Below are 24,707 nucleotides of genomic sequence, written 5' to 3'. Positions count from 1 at the left end.
TTATAGGTACCAACTTGTCCCGTAGAGTTCTAACGACAAAGTCGAATGTTTACCTAAATTGGTCTTTATTACGATGTCGTATGGTGTCAAGGTGCAGAATATAGGTAAAAAATTTGGTGGTGTCAGTGTCTCGGCTCGCTACCGGTTGTCTCGTTTCAACTATGAACTCATAGCGTATATAAGTTGTGGGGGGCAGCGCCCGCCGGCAGAGCAGCCTGTCTCGTATCCGGGAACGCAGTCACGAAATATGAAGATCTTTTTGGTATGTACTTTTATTACTTAACCTATTATTTATTAATGGGGGCGATTCTGAAGGCACACAACTTAGCCGGAGTAAACTCGATGTATGATTTCTAACATAATATAAAATTTTAAATTTTCAGCCATCGTTATAAATTTGGTGCTTTCAGAATCGTCTACACATTTTAATGTAAGCTTGCGATATTTATCCAAATAGGGATGTGCTCACTATTATATTAAAGCGTTACGGATAGGGGAACAAACCGTTGTTTTATACTTACTTAATTGAAATATAGGTACATTTTCTGTAGTCAGGTATAGAATATTGGAATCAAATACAATACCTATACAGTGTGAGTCCATTATTGATAATCGCTCAGTATATTGCGTTCATTGACCTAGCAACGAGTATGTCACTGATAAAACACTGATAACGGATCTAATTTTTCGAAATTAATTAATTATTTTATACTCACGACCAATGTAAAAGTTCCACCTGCCATTGAATTTCTATAATTACCTTTGTCCTAATTTGGACTGTTAAATACATATGGATTGAATGAAAAATCTAAAAATAGCTGCATCCGTATAACGTATAACTGATGACTAGGATCCTATGTTAAAAACTGAAATCGTTGAAGGTTTCACAGAGAGAAACGGGGATGATAAAAAAAGTATTTTCATTGGTTTTTCAATTCAATAAATAGCGGTCCTACATATGTAGTCACTCGTATAATTTTATTGCATATTTACTAGTAGACACTGGATCTCAATTAGTGATCTCTTACCCCCTTGTTACCTAGGTATAAAATGTAAAATAAATTAGTTCTGGTTTAGAATTGATCTGAGTCCAGAGATTTCATACCAATCCGTATATCTATATTATATCTATATTCGGTTCTATACCAGAACTATGTTTAGTCAGCCTCTTATAATAAGCTTACGGATTATGCATATAAACGCGCATCAGCTATTCATTCATATTATACAATTCATTGCTTTGAAGTTCAAGGTGAAGCTACAACTATAACCTACGTTACCCAAATAATGCCAAAATAATGACCGAAGGTGTTAGGTAATCGCTAGCGAAATTAATATTTTTGTACAAAGCTTTGCGAGGTATCAATAACATTGATATTGAACAACAATTTGGTTTGCATGAAGGTGTCAGTGAGTGTGGAATTTATAGGTGAAGTGAGAATTAGATGCTACGGCCATTCAATGTTTTTTTACGAATTAATCTGCTGGTGTCAAAAGATAAATCCTAGCAATGTATCATCGATATTTACAACCAAAAAAAACATGTGTGCTATTTAAAACCTTTTGCAAAGCTGTGTCGTTTGAAATACAATTTATTAGGTAGGAATATTTTTATTAAGAACATTCGATTGTAAAACCTGTTCGTGTTTTGAACCCGGCTATCATAGAGCCATAAGTTACCGAACTTAGGCTCATCCGAAGTCTTAGCTCATTAACATTTCACGAGTTCATTTACGACAAAAACTGGATATTCGTAAAAAAGTTGCAAAAATGTGAAACTAATGATATTCCTAATGGGTCATTTATCGTCATGATGGTCTGACATTGACCTCAGCGGGGGTCGCTCGGTCCGATCGTCTTAACTTTTGTACAGTTAACAAAAGAGATGAGTATCTACCCCAGTCCCCAATGCAACAGTTTGATCCGAAGAGAATTATCTTTTTCCTGTCAGTCTATCGCACTACCTATCACTTTCTCCACAACACCCATACCCATACACCAAGGTTAGCTGGAAGAGAATGCTGTTAGCATTAAGTTCGCCTATGTACCTACATATTTATTACTGTGCAATAAAGAATTTAATAATAATAATAATAATAAGATTCACAGATTAAAGATAAATGAGTAGGAGCGTTATTTTTTCAACACACACAAGCTCTACATTAATTTTATCTACTCTTTGAATCCTAACTAATATTATAAATGCGAAAGTAACTGTGTCGGTCTGTTACTCTTTCATGCCTAAACTACTGAACGGATTTGAATGAAATTTGGTATACACATGGTCTAGACCCTGAGAAAGAACATAGGCTACTTTTTACTCCGGAATTCCCACGGGAAAACTTTTTAAGGCGAAGCGTAGCTCGGGGGAACAGTTAGTCAGTAATAATTCTTCTGTACATTTTTAAATGAAAATGCAATGCAGGTGCTGGGGTTGATGAGTACTTATATCTTTGCTGACTGTACTACGCAGGACTAAAATCGATATTTCCTGCTAAAATGAAATATTATATTAATTATAAATTATAAGAATTAAATTAAAATATGTATTTTCATTTGTGTCTGTTCATATAGCGATCCCGTAGGTTTTTTTTTATTAATTTTGATCGCTAGCGTACGTCTATAAATTAGTGATATATGTAATTTAGAAACATTTGAATGAGATCTATCTAGATCTATGTATACCAGTCGGAAAGTGGCTTTTAAAATTTAGCTAATGTATTAAAAAATCTGTTCAACAGCTGTTGAAAAGATTCTCGACGTCATTTTATAACATCATCTTTGGCGGTTTTCAGTTTAATTTGTTTGGTAAACAACCTATGCATCTGCAACATTACATAAGTAGTTAAATAATATAATATAAATAATAAATATAACACTATAAAATTGAATTTACTCGAAAGGTCAAGGTTGTTTTGTTTTGTCGGGTGAATCCGGCACCAAATTGTATAAATAACTATTTGATGACTGATGAGGAGATATACCTGCTCATTTTTTTAAAGATTATAATTATTATGTTTACTTACAAGCGTTAAAATATTTTTGCATCCAAATTTATGACGTTTTACATTAAAAAAATAAAAGTTTTAAGTAAATTTTTACCTGTGAAAAAAGGTCACGTTGAAAAATATATGGAAAGTTAAATAAAAAAAACGGCTAAGTGCGTGTCAGACTCACTAGAAAAACGATTCTTTACATATTATTAAAAGTCTATACTAATTATTAATTAATTGTGTTTGCCAGATGCGACTATTTGCGTTTGGTTACATGGCAGTTCCAATGGATTTCGCTGCAAATGAGACATTTGCAGTTCTGTTCAGACTTTTCCAGTAACTACGGGCTAAATTTCATTATTGTACATTTACGGGAAATACCTTCTTCGCGATTTATATTGTGACAGCACATACTTGCATATAAATTACACTCGATAACTCCACGCGTTCCCGAACTATAGGATCTTCACAAACGGACCACACAGTTACCCTATAAGATTTAGGTTTTTATCTTAAGAAGTAAGGAACCCAAATTATTGCGAAAGGAAAAATATAAAAAAAAACATTGCCTTACAAACTTACCTGCTTTTAAAAAACTTTCTTTATTAATTTCGCCACGTGATTTTTGTTTGGTTTCATGCTCGCCAAATTTCTCATGGTCCAGAAACATTACTGTAATAGCGATTTTTGACCAATGGTTGAGTTAACTAGAGATCGAAATACCAGCCCTCTAAGCTACTGCGATGCATCACGAAATAATAAAAAAAATCGGGATGCAGGATAATTCTAAAATATGTTTTTCCATAGAAAACCCTTTCAGGCGATGTGAAGCTCGCGCGATAACGTCATAGTAGGTATATTTAAGCTACATTTATTTCGATCATGATGAATGATCATTGATCGTTAAAAGCTTATTTAGCCTTCGATTTTGGATAGAGTTAAGTGGTCGAAGCTGTTCCGTGTCAATTATGGAGAGGCTACCGTGAAATTACAGCGAATAAATAGGTGTAAAAGTAGGTCAAAAGTTTAGGGTGAACCAATTTGGGATAAATAATAACTGTTAAAATAGAGCTTTCTTCAAGTTTGAAAGACTAATAAATTACCCTTAAAAAGTGTCTTTAATAACAGCAGGCGTTTGACACAGTATATTTTGCTATTAGGACTAATAGTACAAAATAGTAACTATAGTAATAGACAGTGTAACACAAAAAAATACGAACCTACAACTACATTATATTTTAGTTTTTGCGGTAAGACGTTATTATCTTTACCTTACAGCAACGTAGTTTTCATACGAGTATTAAATAAGTTTTCCGAGTTCCATATATTCGTAGTTCGTAGGTAAGTAATATAATAATGCTCTTAAAACTTAGACGGAATCTCAGTTACGAATTGTTTTTAAAACTTCGTTCTTCAGCATTTAAAATAATTCTTTCTTTCGAAGAAATTTCACAAACGAGTTGTTTGTTTTGTCGGATATAATAAATGGTAACAAATACAAAAAAGAAGTATAAATCTCATTTATAAAATCACATCAAATAAATTATTATATTCCTTATGTAAAGGTAACTAATACCAAAATATCTATAAGATTGAGGATTCATAGCGCTTTATCAGTCCTAAGGCGCTCCGCTCACTGCACGACGAGATTCGAGGCGGTGGCGGCGTCGCGGTGGCGGCGAGAAAGAGGCGTCCCGGGCGCTCTATATTTTCTATATGCAACGAAAGGTTAAATATTGGTACTATTCTAAGTCGAAACGAAGACCCGGTCGAAAGAAAACTACGTAGGTATGTACCTACTAAGATACGTAGGTACATTCTATATATAGAGCTTCTTATCTTACTAGCACATAAATCCATCTAGCATTCGTGATACTGGTCTATTAAGTTTTCTACAATGTGAAGTAAGCTTAGATAACGTTTTCATTATTTTAAAGTTTGTTACTCAGAAGTTGCGGTTTTTATCTTATCCGATATTGGTCTGTCAAGTTTGTAAAGAGTTATTGCTTAAAAGTTCAATGAAACTCTTCAGAAACAATCAATATCATTAGAAAGAAGCAGTACCTACCTACCTACGCCAGCAAAGTTATGTTATAAGATATTGATTAATTAGTTTTGTGAGTTGGATCGTAAACTCCCAACTCATAACTCTTAACAATGAAGGCACGCACAAAAAAGAAGCATAGTCAACAAGTGACATAAAATTGATTGTTTTCTGTCCACCATCAATTTCGATAAGGCTCCGGTTGACAGTATAATAATTTTATGGCTCATCTAATTGTGGGGTACAATTACTTACGGTTCATAAATCTAGCATGTTTGTGTGGGCTACACGCTTGCTTCCATAATAACATGTAATGGTTGTAAACAAAGGTATGCGCATGCGGTTATGTTTTAATATTTGGTTGTGCATGGGTTACGACATCGGAGTCTCAGCCCAACAAACATTTTACCCTCAGTTACAGCTATTTTTATAACTTTAACCTGTATAACTGTGTTATAATTATCTCAGTTCTAACATAAAGCGATAAAGATGAGTTAACAAATGAAATTAGTGTTAACAGCAGGTTTAGGTGTTAAAATGGTATTAGTCAAAGCAATTATAATTAAGATGTTATAGGTTTAAACTGTTTCTAGAACCTAAAGCTATACAAGAGTGCTCACTGACACCTGGTAACACTTATGGTTGTTAAGTGGTTTCCTTTAATACTCATATAAATCTTTAGGTGTCATATTGAATTTAGGCTGCAGGAATTGGTTATAAAAGAGATTTTGTCAAGAGTGCAGTAAGACAAGATTCATACAGTGTTGGAAAACTCAACAATGTAGTTTTAATCTTTAAGATTAACTTAACTTACGCTTATTGCGTTAGGCAAGTAGACTGTAAAAGTAACGGTGTTAAGCAAGACTGTGCGGATCGACTAAGACTGCATAATACCCTTGGCTAAGGGTGTTCTATTTCAAAAAGTGTAATAGATGACTTAGGTGAGTCTATTTGTCTTAAATGTAAGTTCGCCATTTGCATTGGCGACCTAACCTATAAATTGCTGAGATAAATAATATTTTGCTTTAAAATACTTACTTATTTATGTGAATTTTGTCATTCCAGTCATGCCAATCGATTTATGAAACTAATGAACATACAGCAAGGATACAAAAAAATACAAAATTGAGTCGTCTATTTTATATTTACTTATGTTTCATTTGAAATCCTTAATTAATTCGGAGCGCATTAAAATTGAGGTGGGAAATATGGTATACATTACAGTAAAATTACAATGGCATATTATTTTCAATTCACAAAACATATTAAGTCAAGGTAATATATTATATTTACTGTTATTTAGTAATGATCAATACTGTCACTCTAATACTGTCGCGTATGATTGCTGTTGACACTATTATTTTCAAAGACATACAACTTGTATGGTAAAAGTGTATTCGAAAAACGGTAACATACTCACTTAACCCTTTTTTACCAAACAAATAAGAGTCAGGGAGTCAAATAACCATTCTACAACTACAACTATACCGGTAAAAGTTCTAGCTGAGAGTGATTAAACGCTCTTCTATAGTAACTTTAGCACTTCAATGACACCGTACTACAGGCTTTCTATAACTTAAACACTTCAATGACACCGTTTTACAGGCTTTCTAAAGCCTTTACTCTCAAAATCGTGGGCCTCTTTCGTGGTTATAAGTGAGTTAGAGCACTCTCCTACACTCTTATACAGCTATGTCTTAACACTTTAATTTTCGAATGGAACCATTATACAAGTTATATGAGAGTTTTTTTAACGCTACGGTGTTAGTTGGGAGGTTCATCGCACCCGCAGCGGCCGGCCCGGGGCACTGTTGACCAACCAGGCACACTCTTGCATAACCCGGGAATCTGACAAATTGACGGAATACCATCGCCCGCACGACCTTGCCCCTGAACTTTCTATTCTTTCGTTATCGATCTAACTAGACGTCATTGAGATTCAAATTTCTGAGAAAAACTTTTCCGGTAGATCCGATTGCATATGCCGAAGTTGGGCAAGACCCTTTTACGATCTTATGAAGATATTATGTTATTGAATAGTAGATATGGGTAATTTAAATATGATGATTATACTGCTAATGCAGAGCGGTGCGCCGCGATGACGAGCGGTTCATTAGCCGGTATTTATTACTCTCGGATTGAGAGCCAATGGATTGATTGAAATTGATAACCGGGTGAGAGTTTTTTTATCCGGTACGGTGTTATAATTAACACGTCGGTGTTGTGGTTGTAAATGTATGATCAAGATTTTATTAGGGTCTTACATAAATCGGAAACAATGGGATCATGTAATGTGATTCTTGATTTCTTAATTTTCAATTTACAAATAAGCCCTGTTGTTTTTATTTTCGTTTACCAACTTAGCTGATGTCAGTTATAGTTGAAAGAAAGAAAAACCTAGGAATGTATGCAGATATAAATAAACAATGGATTTTATAAGAAAGTCTTCTGATAGGATAAAAAAAATATAATAGTACAGTTTCTCAAAACACTTACTTAAATTACCTACCTATATATCTTTTGCGTATAGAGCACCTAATATATTGTCTGCAAATGTATTTGAATTGTGTGTCATTTTATATTTGGACCTTTATTTCATTTGGTAGATGCTCAGGCAGGAGTAGTATATGTGCACCTGTCACATCCAGATCCGCCAAGGGGCATATCATATACAGCACACAGAGTTACATCCGACACGAGCCTCGCTTGCAACACCGCAGTCGGTGTCAATGATCTCCCTGACGGAACTAACAAATATCCACTTTAAACGAATCGTGTATCCGACCGCTCCGATATCAGCGATCATGTTGTACCTACAAATTGAATTAACAATGCCTTCCAGCGTTTAAATTTTAAGTCGAATTGACAGGTGAAATGCATCTGAATTGTTAAAATTAATAGCGACCCGTTCGCGCATTGCGAATCGCATCGTTGCTTTTCTGCGAATTGAAAATTGTTTTTTAATTTGCAGGCGCTCACGGCGCTCGTGGCCGCGGCGGTGGCCGACATCGGCATCACCAGCGGCACTGCGCCCGGTTTCAACTACAAGGTGCCGCACACGTCGTACGGCGTGCCCTCGCACCAGCACGGAAGCTCCAGCTACAAGACCGGCTACTCCAGCTACTCCGGCGCCGGCAACCTCGGCAGCGCCAACCTCGGCAACGCTGGCGGCGTCAAGGGCTTCTCCAACAACTACTACAAGGGCTACAGCGGCCTCAACGCCTTCCCTAGCGCCGGTGGCAACTACCAGACCATCCAGTCCAGCAGCTCCCAGCACTCCAGCGGCCCAGTCGGCGGAGCGCACTACGACTACCAGAGCGGATCCCAATACAACAATGGAAATGCTTACCAAACTCAAAACTTAGGTTCTCTGGGCCAGTACTCCTCCGGTCTTAACACTCCCACCTACCAATACTCGGCAGCACCAGTACCTCTGTCGACTGTACAGTACCAGTACGGAAACCAGTACCAGAACAAGTACCAGTCTTCTATCCAGCAGCAGTACCAGGAGTACTACAGGCAGCAGCAACAGCAGCCCGCGCAGGTGTTCAAGCACTTCTACCTGCACTCCGCGCCCGAAGAGCCCGAAGAGCCCAAGTACCGTCAGGTCCCGGTGCTGCCACCCCCACAGAAGCACTACAAGATCATCTTCATCAAGACCCCGTCGCAGCAGGCCGCGGCTCCTCAGCTCGTCCCTGTCCAGCAACAGAACGAAGAGAAGACCATTGTTTACGTTCTTGTCCAGAAACCCGAAGAAGGTGGAGAGATTGTTGTGCCCAAGGTTGAACAGAAGCCCCCAGCGAAGCCTGAAGTGTTCTTCATCAAATACAACAGCAAGGAAGGGTCTGAGAATGTGATTAACAACATAGTGAACGACTACAACACTAAGAACCAGGCCGGCTCTGTGAGCTACTCCGGGGTCGAGACTCCGGCTCTCTCCAGCTCCTCTGACGCCTCCTACTCCCTGCACGGCGGCAACTCGCACCCCATCGCCACCCCGCTGTCGGGCCAAGCTGTCGAGCAGAACAGCCAGACCATCTTCACCGCGTCCACCCCTCTGCCCGTAAACCTGATCAACACGTCTGACAACCAGAACTACGCTTCCGCGGAGGCCTCCACCCTGGGAGGGTTCCAGAACGACGCCGAGGCCAGCGCTATCGCTCAATCCGGCTTCTCCAAGGACCAAACACAAAACTTCGGAACCGTAAACACACTTTCTACCATCCAAGGAGTCCCCCACGAGACCTACGGTATCCCCAAGTTCAGGGAAAACTAGATAATTAGTGTATAAGTTCATGATTTAAATAAATTTAAATGTAAATAAAGAAAGTTTTTTTACGTGTAAATAGTTCTCTTTATTTATTTAATTGAAATGCCCGGTACAAAAAGTAAAGCGACAAAAGGTTCATTCATGCAATCGAAGACAATGAAACTCAGCAACTCCCGCGAAACAGTTCTACTCGTAAGTAAGTATTCCGTTTTATAAAGTAACTGTTGCAATTCCAAGGAATTCACAGAAAGTTGTTCATAAAACTGCAAACAATTGCATTTTTTAGAAAGAAATTAAACACGCTTTTCCTGACGTAAGTTAAACATCCATATTATTGTTGACAGTTTACTAAACACCGGAGTGTGAATGTAAAGTGCAGTGTGAGGGTCAGACTGTGCATAGACTGTTAGCTGTGTCATCGTACGAGGTGCAACGACGTACGACGTACGCTAACGTTAACTGTATCAACCAACGTTAGTAGTAAACGCTGTACAAATGACATGGACAAAGTGAGTAGGATGGGTCCGAATTGTTTGATTGTTCCGAAATTGTTAAGTAACACCGTTCATTTATAATAATATGACACAGAAGTGCAACAGTTATTCAGTTGGTTTTCCAGAATAATCAGTCTCTTTGGATTCTTTTTCAAAGCATCCAACCGCAGGCGGGACAAAGTGTAAACTCTCCAGGCGTACTGTCAGTACTGTCACTAACAAACACAAAACACAGTAAACGTGCAGTAAACGTACCTATTGTCCTACCAAAGACTAAAGTTGGGTCATGTGTGTACTTTGTTGGTACCTTCATAGTTCATTTATAAATGCGAGCACAATGATCGCACCTTTCAAAGGAGAACGGGAAGCAAGGCTCTTTATATTATTAAAACAAGGAACTTTGTTGCACAAATAGAGACTTTCAAATATACACACCCGACACCCGTAACATGCTGGTGCTAAATGCTTTGTTTTTTCCAGAGTCTGTCTTGGACCACCCGTGTTAGTAAACGACAATATACGGAGGTAATTATTGTAATATAACCGAAATTTGTTGGTAGGAATCTTTATAGAGCTAGCTAGTACCTATCATTATTATCTACAGTCATTATATCTACATATTTTATGTTTCGTGACAGCTTACGAGTTTCATAATGTAACTCTATATTTACCAAATTACCATCCGATATATTTTTTTCAGCTTCGGAACGGTACTTTTATAAGAGTTAAAAGTACGACGTTGTAAACCCTGTATTATAAGGAAGATCAAGTAGATCGTTTTAAAGTAAATGTTTTAACAAATTGGCTATTATGTAAAACCCTTTAAAAAGGTAGCATTCGACCCCGATTTGCTACTACGTCTTACTTACTCTATTTAAATGCATCTTGTCAATGGGGAAGAAAACCAAGTGAAACTTTGGCAGCACAATCAGGTTCTGACCATGACATAATTGGGGAGAAAAAATGGCGACTGAACTAACCGATTAGTACTGGAGAATCAGGCTCTCTCGCCTTAGGTGCCATCTGTTATTAACTTTTAGCTTTTTATCCCCATTTCAGTTACATGGTGGTGGTGACCCTGGTGCTGTCGACGACGTACCTCCACTGCGTGCCTCTCAACGCGAAAGAGAATCTGGATGTGAACCTGCTCGACACGCTGGACAAGAAGAAACCCAACTCCTTGCGTATGCTGTTTGCAAAGATCCCTCAAGACCTCCCTTCCGAAGACAACCGCATCCGGGAGCTGGTAGCCGACCTACCCAACTCGCCCGAGTACACCCTCGGATCCACCAATCAGATCGGCAAGATACTCTACTCGAAGAAGCACAAAGCCGAGGAAGAGTTCAACGACCGGGCGACGCTTCATCTGCCACTGTTCCGGCAGCCGTACAGTGATTACAAGATCCTGGTCGTCAGCGCTCCCCCTGACATAAGGATGATGTCGAAGAACGGCTCTGATCCGATGGTGTTGTATGTGGTGTTCCCTGAGGACAGTGACAACTACACCATGGAGCTCTCCCAGATGCCAACGATCTACTTCGTCAGCTCTCGACCGCGCAGTTCCAAAGTAAGTTCCGAGCCCATAATCATTGTTGATAACAATAGGACGGTGACAGGTATCAAAAGCACTGAGGTCGCGAGGTTCGTCAGATTCAGAAGAAGCAAGTTGCCACGGACCTTTCGCGAGTTACTTTATTGATTGCTTTGTGATAATGTCTTAATTCGATTAAATATTATTTTGTTACATAATCGTGCCTTGTTTTAATTTAATTCCTTTCTTTCTAGGTATCACGATCACAAACCACGGATTTACACGAGTTGTAGCATAATAGTAAATATTTAATAATTTCTTGTTAATATTTTTATGAATATCGTTCTTTTGATTTTGTTATGTTTCATCTGCGAATAATAATCGTTATTGCATAATAATGATTCTGTGTTTTAATAATGCTGCTTTTTATCCCGGTATTCCCAAAGAAAACAAACAAAAAAATCGAAGCTAAAGCTTGCGGGCTAACCCCCTTATTCATAGAAAAGTTACAATACGTTTTAACTAATAAACTGTTTTGTCCCTCTCTCTCAAAGAACAAATTGTACTTTGTCGGAGAGGGACAAAACAGTTTATTAGTTAAAACGTTCTGTAACTTCTCTATGAATAAGGGGGTAAGTATTTATTTTGCTAAGCTAGTTATTTTGATAATAGATCAACATGTATCGTAATTTATGTATAGCACAGTATCAAGAACGAAGCTTGTTCGTTTGAATTCATACAGGCGCTAAAATTTAACTTAAATACCAAATTGCAAAATAAGTAGGTACCTATAAACTTTCAATATTTTTTGTATACTCTTCATTATATTATACATTTATTGGAAATACGAGCAGTATATTAGTTATTTGGACCTTTTTATAGAAACGGAAACGTCTAATCCATGTTAGTATTTATGTAGGAACTATAAAATACCTCAACTTCAAGCAAATATGGACGGACCATTGGATATATAATTTTATTGTTAGTATCGTAGAAAGGTTTTATAAACATTTTTTTTACAAACGCTTTTTTTAAGTACTGCTTCTACAGTCTTTTAACTGAAAGTGTATTTGAATGTGCCCAAGTTACTATAAATAAAAGAGTTCATTTATTAAATAATAACATATATATTATATATAATATATTCTTATAATTAACTCAAACATACTGTTTCGGGTCCAGCCTTAACTCAAAAATTAAAATTACTTGCTTAAATTAAAATTGCCTTGTACTGAAAATTGATAGGCAGGCATTACTAAAAAAGAAAAAAGCATAGTTAGTTACCTTTACCTACCATCAGCATTCCAATATAGAAAAAAGTTACCATAATGGTATCAAATGTACATACAAAATAATGGACATCAGATTCATACTTTTCATCCTTTGACATAATACCCTGAATATCAGTGGTAATAACTCTGTGTTGTTGATGTGTTTGTTTCCGCTTCCGAGCCACTGCCACCGAATCATCCTCAATTGTTGTGACGCATTGCTGTTGCTACTATAATAACGCAGTTAAACTACCAAATCTAAAACACATATCCTACTAATATCATAATAAACATGAAGTTTGTAAGTTTATAAATGGAAGGAGGATTGATGTGTTACTCTTTCACGTAAAAACGGCTGGAGTATTTTAGATGTATTTGGTACCTATATTGAGGCGCACAGTTTAACAAGAAATGCTTGTCACTTGTCACGTTTGCTTATGAACAATAAAACGCCTCACATTAATACCTGTGTAATAATTTCCTGAAATTCTCAATAAAGCTATCAGCAGCCTCAGTAACACTATATTATTATGTAATAGACTACTTTTTAGCCCTGAAATTATACGGAAACTTTTTTAGGTAAGCGGAGCTCGCGGGCATAGCTAATAATATGAACACATCCCTGTAAGATTTAGATAAAGATATTTAGACATAAAAAGAGATATAAAATATGAACGTTTTGATACTCGCTAACTTGATCAACTACGTACTACTCAATCAATCTCTATGGATCCGATGAGGTCTCTAAATGCGAATATATCTAGCTAATAATAATAAAAATAATAATTTAGCGGAACATTCAACACACCTTGAACTCACAGACAAAACGAGCCACATACAGAAACAAATTAATACTTATTTGCATTCCGTTACTTTAGAATTAGTAAAATGATTTCCTTCTCGCAACCATCTAATTAAAATTAAATAGTTGGAGGTCACATTGTGTAATCAAATCGCATGTGGAGGTACCGAATGTACCAACCATGTTTCATAAAGACTCTTCTCTGACCTCTGGCAGATATCCTATCACCTACTCTAAAGGAGCGGTCACCTACTCAGGTTGAATATAATTTATGTATTTACTTGTGATATTAATTACTCGTACACACTTTATTAGCATTAATTCAATAGTTACCGATTTCAAGTGGTTGTTTGTTGGGCACTTCCGTGCTTCGGACGGAGTGGGTCCCGGCTGCTGTTTCGGCAGCAGTCGTAAAGCCCAGTGAGCAGAGGCCATGGGGCAGCTTGAAACCCTCTGGTAATCGGGTTGACCAACCCGACAACTCTCTCAGCATAAGCTTGCATGTGTTGGGTTCCACCAACCCGCACTAGGCAATCAAAGTACCTACCTAACCTACCACAGTATAAAGCTTGGCAAGCAAAGCATATTGCAGAATTGAACATTAAAACATGAGTGGAGTTTAAATTTTCTTAACAAATTCAATTGACGCTCCCTTACATAACCTGGCACCGCTTTGATTTTAAATCTGATATTTATCACTTTACTCCATCTTGCAACATTGTAAAAGCGAGGAACCTACTTACCTTAGGTACCAACAGAACTCTTCATTTCATTATTATTAACAAAAATGCTACTTATTTATTCGTAATGTCGATTTCTGGTTTTCCCCAGCGGCCTCGTATACGTATCGCCTTTAGCCAACTATTTTAGTTGCAAAGTCAAATGATTTCTAGAAAGCATAAAGGTAAAGGTTAATTATTTTTTATGCATTCTAAATCAGAAGTCTAGATTGTGTGGTTTTATTCTACATATCTATCAGCAGGGTATCTATTCCAGCAACAGCAAATCTATTATTAGCTAGCCATGTACGCACGGATCAGCCCGACAAATTTACATGGCGTAAAACTGGGTAGGACCGATCGTTTATGTTACAAAAAGGCGCAGATGTCGACCTGTCTCATATCTGCCCACTGCCCATGCTCAAAATGAAGGGATCGCAACAGGCCGGCATATCTGTGCATCAAACTGAGTGTGTCGACGAAACGGATGTCCCCGTCACATCGCACCTCAGTTGCACCCTGATTATAGATTTTCCCGAGACTATAGACAACTGTTTTATACTATATACTCTATATATAGCTGTTCCCGCGAGCTAAAAATAGCCTATGTTCTTTCCCAGGGTCTAGACCATCTGTATACAAATTTCATTCAAATCCGTTCAGTAGTTTTGGCGTGAAAGAGTAACAGACAGACAGACACAGTTACTTTCGTATTTGTAATATTAGTTAGGATTATGAACACGTACAAAAAACTCTTGCCCGTATAACGTGTGTGGACCAATTACAGATCGGATCTGAGAGGCGCCAGTCGGGCAGATCCGTGCGTGAATGGCTAGCATATAATATTAATTAATTAGATGCTAATAGGTTATTTAACAATATGCTTCTCGACCTGGATATAAATAATATAATATTACAGCTAAAATTATAAATTTGTCTATATTGCAAAGTAGCTAAATAGTTAAATACATATTTGACTAAATAACTAATTGTAAAATTTACATCCAGATGACCAACACGGACCATTTTTTATTAAGGCCAATAGTACATTAATTATGTAAACGATTAACTTTTCCTGAAATTAATTACACACTAATGTATAGGTAGCTCTAATCATAATGATGTTCTACAATTAAAACTAACATTGAAAATTATTTTAGCGTATTAAATTTATGATGCAGAGGTTATAATATATATTACTTATCTCTAAATATTATAATACGTTTAATATCCTACTCATTTGTATTATACAAACCCAAGTTTAATACTTTTTTCAACATACAATTACAAATATATGGGTGTTTCTTAATAATTTAATGATAATTATTAATTCAAATTAACCTAGATGATGATGCTTATAGTGTAAAGTATAAGAAATGCATATAAAATAAGTAAGTATTGAATATTATTTTTCCCAACAACCTCTCTCTCCGCTTTATAGCTATTGATTATACGATAAAAAAATTCTAAAAAAACATATTCTACTGGTCTACGAGTTTTAAAAAATAATCTATTAAAGTATTATACCCAACAATAAGAAAAAGTGCCTCTTTAGATTTTTTCCCGTAAACTGAACTGAATGCATTCTCAGGGTTGTTTTTGCCATCAGTCGGTTCAGTGGGACATAAATTAGGGCTGAAATGTAAACAACTCCGCCTCTGGCACCGGCGCGAGTTGCGCAGTGCCATTTCAGGACCACCAGGGCTTCTCTAGCTTCACAAAAAACAAACGAACGTTAAACACAAGTCGTACTAGAACTACTCTTTTTTTTGTAAGGTAGTGTGACCTCCCAGTTCCGACTAGGGAACGAATTAATCTATAAATGTTACTGTGGAAGGGAAGAGGGGCGAACTTACTAACTTTTCTGTCGACCAGGTGGCCTTGGCGGGGCTAATATTGAAGTTCGCCCTTGTTTCTTCTGCGTAGCCTTCCATAAACTATCTAGGATATCCTTATGTATGTAGGTATTTGTGAATAATATTATTTACTTAATTAATTAGTTCGTTTTTGTCTATTAATTATTAAGAATAGAAATAGCACTGGCTTTCAAATCTAACTCTTTCATTTAACCTTTACAACTTTAAAAAACCCCATCAATCAACACTAAAACTCGCATACATTTCTAAGGCAATTTTGATAAAATATGGCTAAGAACAGTCGGGGTAAGTAACATTATCTACGATCCGATAAAAAACTAAAGGAAAATCATAATACTCACCTAGAATCAGAATTAAAAAGTCGATAAGTTTTCATTGTAGTCATCCACTGCACACTACAAAATGTGGCACTATCTATTCTACTCATGTCACGAAGAAAAAGAAACACTAGGATTTGATGAGTTATTGTTGTGTTCCCTCGAAAAACATGGCTTCTCTGGGGTGTGCCAACTGAACCAAGGACGTCGGTTTTATGGCTCACACTAGTTACGCGATATTTTGTTTCAGCCTGCCAATTTCGTTCTGAAATTTATTATGATAGCACCACTTTTTTCAACCACGACTTCGAAATTCAAAATTTTATGTTAAAGGAAAATGTTTTTCTCCTCATCCCGTTGTGAACATCATTATATGTACTTACTTAAATAAATAAATATCTTACGGTTAACTAAAGTACTTAATTTGAAGCATATTATAAGTGCCTACTTCTACTGGGATGGCATCATCGGTCACTTGTGCAACGAGAGATCACTAAGCCAAGGTCGGCTCAATTATTAAGTGTTCTTAGCAGGGGTCGAAGGCCATACTAGCTTTTGTATACGTAAAAATCATACATGTCAGGTGAAAGGTAACTTAGGTATGCCTTATTGACTTCTCATTTCGTACAACATCCGTCTTAGTCACTGGCATAGTGACGGGATAGTCTAAAAATTTAACTGACGAACGAACGAGAACTGTCATGCAATGGGCACGCTTAATATAACGTGATATAGTGCTCCGAAGCTTAAGAAACAAGAAAATTAAGAGCTAACCACGACTCTATCTCATTTCATTAAACGAGCGTATTGCGTAAAACACACGTTCGTTCGTTTTTGGATTTTTATAGTTCCCCCCTGGCGCATGGTTAGTCGAGGCAGGCCTTATGCGACAGACCCTAGTGACGTTTGTGCACATCACTACTCGATAACAAAAAAGTCAAAGTCAACATTTAAAATGCAGTCTTGAATTATTTAGAATTATTAAATTTTAAATATTAAAAAATATTAAATATTAATTTAATTATTAAAAAGTTTCATTTGATTACTTAATAACATTCATTTAATGACGAATCTAATCATTGAAAGCCCAAACCAGAACGATTTAAAAGCGTATAATTATGGCCAATTATGTTTGGCACTCGTTTTATTCTATTCATTAAGCATAGCGTTGGTAAGTTTCTAGTGCTTGGTATCCAACGTACTGAGAAGTTGCAGACATTCGTAACAGCAGAAATACCTAGCTCAGAATGAATAAATTATTTAATTAATTTTCTTAACGGTTCAGAAATAGTGGACACTGAAGGTTGGTCCGCCGATTTATGGAATATGCTATGCACGGGGTTTCTCTGACGGATGGCAACAAAAATTGAAATATTTTATCAGAGCGCTGCTTGAAACTCTGCCATACTCGTCCCTCAAACTTACCATACAAATGGATCTAACTACAAATACCTAAGTTACGATATATACTTTGCCAAAAATCACAGCAAACATGTACATATACAATTAATATTAAAATTGATGGAGGTGATGGAAATTAGCAGCATAAAAAGTGGCAGTGGAGAGGACTTTTACCGGCATTTTTCCACTGAAATCGATTAGACTTTCTCATTCTCAGTTGTCATTAGGGTAGTGGACAGTGTTAATGAAAATTAATAGAGAATATAATGTATATATTTAGGTAAGTGGATGATAGACATAATTTTGGGGACGTAGGATAGTGACCGAACACGTACATTCTCAACGAACACTTTCCCAAATAAGTGTTAGATAAATACAGTAGGCATAGAGGCACAATCGTGAAGTGAGATACAGTTCTGAACTTTTATCTTTGCAACAAAAACAGCGGCTGCTCTGAGCCGTAAATCATAAATCATTAGGAATTATTATATGAGACCTTCTCCTAAACTAAAAGGCATTCGGTATTAGAGACGTAAACTGCCCCGAATATAATAATTAATAATATATATAATGTATATATTTAGGTATTTTTATAGTTAGGCATTTAGGTTTATTATTACATTAGACTGTAGAAGTGCAGATATAGTGCCAATGGCCGCCATTTTAAATCTACATGCCTGCAACCTATCAGAAAGTAATCAGTGGCAGCGGGAGTGAGTCGAAAAAGGATACTACCTCTAAAATATTTATTAATCGAACATTTGGTAGTTGGCTGGCATGCTAGCGAAGCAAAAAATATCAAATTCCGAAACCCTATGTCTATATAGGTATTCCGTATTCCGTTGGAACGAAGCTTTAGCCAGTAGGTCTATGCTTTAGCCTGTTTTTTATCTGCACATATTCTGTGCACTATGGAATTACTGTGGATTCTGCGAGAGCTCCCATGTATACAGTTGTTTCATTCGGATTGGCTGTCTGTGTATCAATCAACTGCATCGTTTGCGTAGTACCTAATTCTACGTTTCACATCAAAATGTGAAAAAATACCCAGATTTTTCTATGTGCCTAGATTGAATGTAAAAGTATCAACCCTTATACAAAACATAACTTACCTACCTAAAATGGATATAAAACTCATACACCATGCAACTATTTGTAAATTTGAGTAACATAGGTACTTTTACTTAAATTGTCCTAAAAATAAGTCTAAAACAAATACTAGCGTGTTCCATAAGCCGTTATATTTTGTCAACTGCAATTTGTATTTCAGCAATATATGGTAAAGTATTGTGCATAACGAATGCGACGACGCTTGTTATATTACAGGCAAGAAAGAGCTGACATGCAAACACCCACCCACCTTTTGTGCTGTGTTGGAATAGTCAAATATTGTATGACGTCACCAAACCAATTTTATGTATTTGTACAATACATTGCACCGTTGAGGTAATTCCGCCCTCGCCGCCCGCCCGCCTTGTTTACCCGCCCAATCTCTCAGAACTTACAGTTTAGATTCTAGAAATATTGTTAAATATATAAACCTAGTCCTAGATAATTCAATACATGTTTCCGTTAGAAATAATAGGGCCTTGTTTATATAGTAGGATCTCAATGTTGTGTTTAGGTTAATAGTTATAGTTAACATTATACAATATACAACATACATAATTATATGAATATAGTAATCCGGAATGTCCGGAAAGGTCTAGTGGTATAATCGCACTTAGATTCAGAAGGAATTCCTTGGTACATTCCAGGGTCTGAACCCACGGCCTTTCGAATGAGAGGTTGAGATCTACGCCTCCACGGCTCATTAGTAAGTTAGAATAATGTAAAAATAACGACATAAAATTCACCAAAAAATTATACACTGAGATAAGACACTTTCTTCTCTTTGCATCTGATGTTGTTTTTATGCCGGCATTTCTTGACACTGTAGGTACTAATCTAAATCTCAGGTCTCAGGTATAGGTACGTAGCGTTGACCTAGAATGTTGGAGTTTATCACAAAAGAACATCTCATAACTCTTTGTAGAACAACGATAAGTTTCGAAACAAATGCACTATACATTTTTAAGTATAAGCGTATCTATCTAGAAAGATTCTAGAATACTATTTATAAGATAAGATATAGACTTCGGATTATTTGCACTAACAAGGGACCAGAATATAGATTAAAAATGCCATATAATATAGGCACTTATGTGAATACAACACAGAGGAATTCTTAAAAACTCTCAGTAAACGCATTTGGATTCAATAATTGTAAGTAATATTTTGGAAAGCGTGTATATTTGCAACCATAATCTGCTTTGAATATAAACATATTATGTATTCAATGCAGAGAAGGAACGAAATCTTCCTTTTCATTTCTGAGTTTGGTTCCGGTGGTTTGTTTTGTTTGAGGCCGGCGTTGTTTTCCTGCGTTCAATTAAAGTGGCGCTGAGTTTAATCTATTTACTTCTAAAACAAACGCCGCTCGGAACAACTGAAAAAGGAATTTCTGAGCCATTGTGCTCCGCTCAATAAAAATAACGAGCCTTTGAGCTTATGGAGGCTTTAAATTAAGTAGAAGGAAATTATTTACCGAACAAATTAGTGCACACGTAACTTTATTAGTATTAGATTTAATCCTAAGCACGATGTTTGTTCCCGTATATTTGTTCTTCATCTGCCTCATATCAAATAAATGAGATAGGTAGGTACCTATACATTCATATCTACAGAGTCGATATATTGATACACATTACATATCTACATACATAGAATAATTTAAGAGTGTTGAGTAGCCTGTTTCTTTTAATCAATTGGGCGTACTCGCTGGATCCAAGAACCGCGAGCATGTGGCAAATCCACTTTCACTGTTCCGCGACCGCGCCATACCTACTCCTACCGAATAATTGTTTTACGTAACTTGTATCTTGTATCTTATTGCACTCTCTTTGACCTAGCCCGTCACTCCACAATAAGTCGACCGTTTATAATTCGCATTGAATGTGTTAACTCATCGGTAATGTTATGCAGCGACTAAATGCTAGATTGTGGCTAGATATGCAGACATATTCTGTGTTAATTATTACAGTGAAGACGTAGACGTGTCACGTCTCGACAACAATGACTTGGTTATTTGTTAATTCAATATCTGTTCAGTATATGTCATATCGGAATTTATATTATTATTTACTTAGATGTGTTAAAATAGTTATATTTAAGTAAGTACGCTGTTCTGGAATAAGATCGTAAATTTGTATCGAGATTATCATTACTTTATCCTAAGGCTTAACCATATATTTAACCATTTAGCCGTATTAAAATGTGTCGCATTACGAACATTTATCCATGTCCATGCCCATCCCCTCAACATGATAATGATAATCACAATAATATTATATATTATCAAACTTCTTAGAGCGCGATTTCGCAGTTCCGATCTAGGTAGTCCGGTTTTAGTTTGAGGTGTTATTTTAAGCAATTAATAATACTTTTGTAAGCTGCGAAAACATTGCAAGTGACCAAAAACTAGATTACAGTACGTAAGATTTTGCGCAATGGGCTATAGTAATCTAAGTAGGTATCAAATAATTTTATAGATTGTCATAAACTATCAAAAATGTTAACTATTGTGTATTATTATCCTGAAGTTTCATGAACCGTATCGTATCCGCTCACTGACCCGCACCGACTATGTATTATGGAATATTATAGATACATGCAGTCACATTGATGCAGATTTGCTTGGCTTTCAACAAGATATACCCTGTATCTGAAAGAATTCAGTAATTAAGGATTAAAAATTGTTATAGGTTTTACATTTTATGGGTTTATAAAATAGTTTAAATATAAATAGAACAGTGAATTAGTCTGTAACAGACGGAACTCATTAGGCAAATACCTACTCCATCCGCAGAACTTGTGTTGTGAAACTTGGTTCCAGTGCGAACTTACACTTCAGTTGTGAGTTGTAATTGTAACCCGAGGCAACTTTGAGAGCAATTGGCAGTAAGGTTTCCATGCATCAAATAATATACCACGGCAGTTGGTCTTGTGATGCGCTATTCGGTAACTCAGCGAGTCTGAAGCGATAGTGAGTCGCAGTGCATTCACTGCTACGTGGCACGCTGTTTTATCCTCATCACGACCCAGGCGGGCTACTCTATATAACAAAAAACTACGTTTCAGGGCGCTGCGCAAGCACGCTTGTTCAAGCTTGACAGCGTTTGTTCGTTAGTTTTTCGTCAATATAGAGTAAGCCTCCAGAGCGTTGATGGAAACGCTGAGTTTCCCCGAATATGGGAACTGTTTTCATTACCAAAACTCTACTAACGTAAGGGTGTTAGCGGTACCATGCTGAAATTTCAGCGCCAAAATACCGCCTCAATTTCCACGTGCCGAGCCATCATGGAAATACGTATTTTCTCCTCTATTTGAATAACATCTAACTTTAACTAGAGAATCCTGATGATACGCGCCCTTCGAAGTTTGTTAAGTTATTGGCGTCGTTTTTGAAGTTATCATTGTGTACCCACAGGATATAGATTATACCGAATGATGCAAAAGTGGTATACCGCGTAATGCAAAACGGCGTGAATCGTGTTCTAAAACCCTCATACCGAATCAGAAAAGTATTTTAAAATAAAATAATAAATATGAAAAACGTTGCTATTACGAAAACTTACTTTAAACCTTCCTGTAAGTGCAAATAAATGCAATGTCTCAAGTCAGAAATTGTATTTAGCACTAATTATTTATTTAACTATCATATTGTCGAAATAGTCCGTCAAAAGCTGTCAGATATTATGAGTTCAATGCCAAAACATTCATCTTAACGCGTAAAAGTTGACCTAAGAACGCAGTGAAGTATGCCTCTACTTTACTCGGATTCTTTTAAAGTAAGTAATAATGAAGAAACTTAACTCAACACGAGGTCATATTGTAAATTAATAGATAATATAATATTTTTTAAAATTATCGACTCCTTTGTGAACCTGAACTTTCTGTAATGAATATACCTACCTGACTCTGTTGAGTTTCAATTCTGAAAACGTATGATAGACACTGTTATTACCTACTATTGTGTCACTTGTTCCCGATGAATAAATGAGAGGCGCAGTGTAATTAAGTCGACCTGGCTGTACCGGGAACAAAATTGGTAATGGAAGGTGCAAAATTAATGGCAGCCCTTCCACGTAGCCGTCAGATGCGTATGCGTAATACTAGTGAAAGGATTTTAGGCAGGTGATATTTTTAACGCACAATATTTTGTAATAACTCTTGTTTTGAACAAGATGTTTACTCCGGAGAACAGTTGAGAACCAGTTGGTTCACTGGACTGATTTTAGGTTAAGTAATTTAGATTTATAGATGCCATGTCTTGATATCACATTACCAAGTTCTAGAGCATAATTAGGCACTCACAAAGGAGTCGATAGTTTTTTAAGGCTTTTTATAACACCAACGAGATGGAATTAATTTTATCAGTAAAAATCCTGAAAGCAGGTCAATGTTCAACCCACATACTGAACAACTTTCATCACGCATTCAACTCTGGAATAAAAAAAAAACCCACCCTAATAATGATTATTATACCATGTTATAATATTATGTACGTTCGATGGTCCTGGCTTGTAGAGAAAAATAAATTGATTTAACAAGTTCCTAGTAATAAAATTTGGATGGTGAAAATAACAATAGTTCGAAAGCAATAATACGCACGGGCAAAAATCGCTTTAAATGTGTGGTGTAAGTAGAAATAAAAATGCATTGCCCAATGATATTCCATTTTCAAAGTTTTCCAGCCGAAAAGGTCACGCATAGGGTAGGTACGTTTTATGTAACGGTCGTGGTTAGTGCAGTAGCGCTGATATACTACGTTTTCCCTAACTGTCCGTCGCAATCCACCACTCGGCGATAATATCGTGGCGATTTCCTCGCCTGTGGTGACGGTCCCTAAGCTAGCCACTACTCTATCTCAAAGCGCAACAACGACTACGTACGACAGCATTCATTCATTTATGCCTCGCATGCTACAGTGACCCCACCTATAATGAGTTAATTTATTCCACGCACCGCCCGCGCGATGCGATGTAGCTTCGCTGATCCGCGCCGTGTAATCTGATCCACACGAGCGTGCAGCACTCACACCATAATATTGTCACTATAATAATATTATATTATTATGTAGGTATGAAATAAATCTAATTAAGGCCGTGCTATTTGGAGACTCCACATAGATGGGGTCAAGACTTGTAAAAGGCGGCTGGTAATGATTGCATGCGGAAAGCTCATAGGTTGCATCCAGAGCCGTGTTTTGGGAGAGGCGCACGTCCAGCAGTGGATTTGTAGTGTTTCTGGAATGCCCTGATATAACTGCACTTACTTACTGAGGCAAACATTTTGGTTTATTTTTTTATTCATCTATAACAAAGATTAATTTAGGTCAATGTTATGGAATAATTGGCAAGATTTTACAATAAATTCGGCCATGGTGTTGACCACGTCATACTTCTTCGAAGAACTCACATTCATGTCATGTCCCTTCATGCACCCGGGACCCTTCACTAGAATATTAAGTTACTTACACAGCTTTTATAATTATTGCTTCATTATATAAACTTTGATGGTCACGTGATTTTTTACTATGGAGAAGCGAATTTTCAAAAGTCGGAGAGCAAAATTGTCATTCTGAGCAATTTTTTGTTTTGAGCTGAGGCTTAGTATCAAATCAATATAAGTATAAGCCCCTGTTCCACAATGTCTGGTTAGTGGCTACCTGTGAGATAAAATACATGCTGTCACTTTCTGTTATTATTTTTTTGACAGTGACAGCATGTATTTTATCTCACAGGTAGCCACTAACCAGACATTGTGGAACAAGGCCTAAGTATGATTGTTGCAACACTCTGTATAGGATTTTGTAGCGTAGTGTCAGGACATTACAGCTATTTAAAAAAACCAAGTACGTTATTCTTGTTTTAATCATTGACGGTCG

The 24,707-nt window shown here is 36.8% G+C and overlaps 3 protein-coding genes across 5 annotated transcripts in view; 2 read left to right on the top strand and 1 right to left on the bottom strand.

The window, feature by feature from the left end:
* The window catches only part of LOC105380494 (frequenin-1), a 122,297-nt gene that overhangs the window by 33,154 nt on the left and 64,436 nt on the right, over nucleotides 1-24,707 (bottom strand). The gene's annotated exons all lie outside the window — the stretch shown is intronic.
* Nucleotides 59-9,383, top strand: LOC119694803 (uncharacterized protein DDB_G0283357). The gene is made up of 2 exons (XM_038122044.2): nucleotides 59-262; nucleotides 8,009-9,383. Exons 1-2 carry the CDS (start codon nucleotides 74-76, stop codon nucleotides 9,311-9,313), a joined length of 1,494 nt encoding a protein of 497 aa, XP_037977972.1. The 5' UTR covers nucleotides 59-73; the 3' UTR covers nucleotides 9,314-9,383.
* LOC105380492 lies at nucleotides 9,518-11,736 on the top strand. 2 transcript variants are annotated; one of them, XM_011550065.3, is made up of 4 exons: nucleotides 9,518-9,816; nucleotides 10,282-10,326; nucleotides 10,861-11,368; nucleotides 11,587-11,736. In XM_011550065.3, the coding sequence occupies exons 1-4, from the start codon at nucleotides 9,803-9,805 to the stop codon at nucleotides 11,623-11,625; spliced, it is 606 nt and encodes a 201-aa protein (XP_011548367.3). In that variant the 5' UTR covers nucleotides 9,518-9,802; the 3' UTR covers nucleotides 11,626-11,736. The 2 variants fall into 2 exon arrangements, with proteins under 2 accessions (XP_011548367.3, XP_037977975.2); XM_038122047.2 differs by lacking the exon at nucleotides 11,587-11,736 and having other exon boundaries at nucleotides 9,521-9,816; nucleotides 10,861-11,550.

Source organism: Plutella xylostella, chromosome Z (genome assembly GCF_932276165.1).
Source record: "Plutella xylostella chromosome Z, ilPluXylo3.1, whole genome shotgun sequence".
NCBI classification, from domain to species: domain Eukaryota; kingdom Metazoa; phylum Arthropoda; class Insecta; order Lepidoptera; family Plutellidae; genus Plutella; species Plutella xylostella.
This window is presented reverse-complemented; position numbering and strand designations above follow the sequence as displayed.

Excerpts from the sequence above, each read along its gene's own strand:
- LOC119694803 (XM_038122044.2), top strand. The coding sequence starts at position 74 with ATGTCGTATGGTGTCAAGGTGCAGAATATAGGTAAAAAATTTGGTGGT. Across the intron at positions 263-8,008 it reads GAAATATGAAGATCTTTTTG|GCGCTCACGGCGCTCGTGGC; the intron begins GTATGTACTTTT and ends TTTAATTTGCAG.
- LOC105380492 (XM_038122047.2), top strand. Across the intron at positions 10,327-10,860 it reads GTAAACGACAATATACGGAG|TTACATGGTGGTGGTGACCC; the intron begins GTAATTATTGTA and ends TCCCCATTTCAG.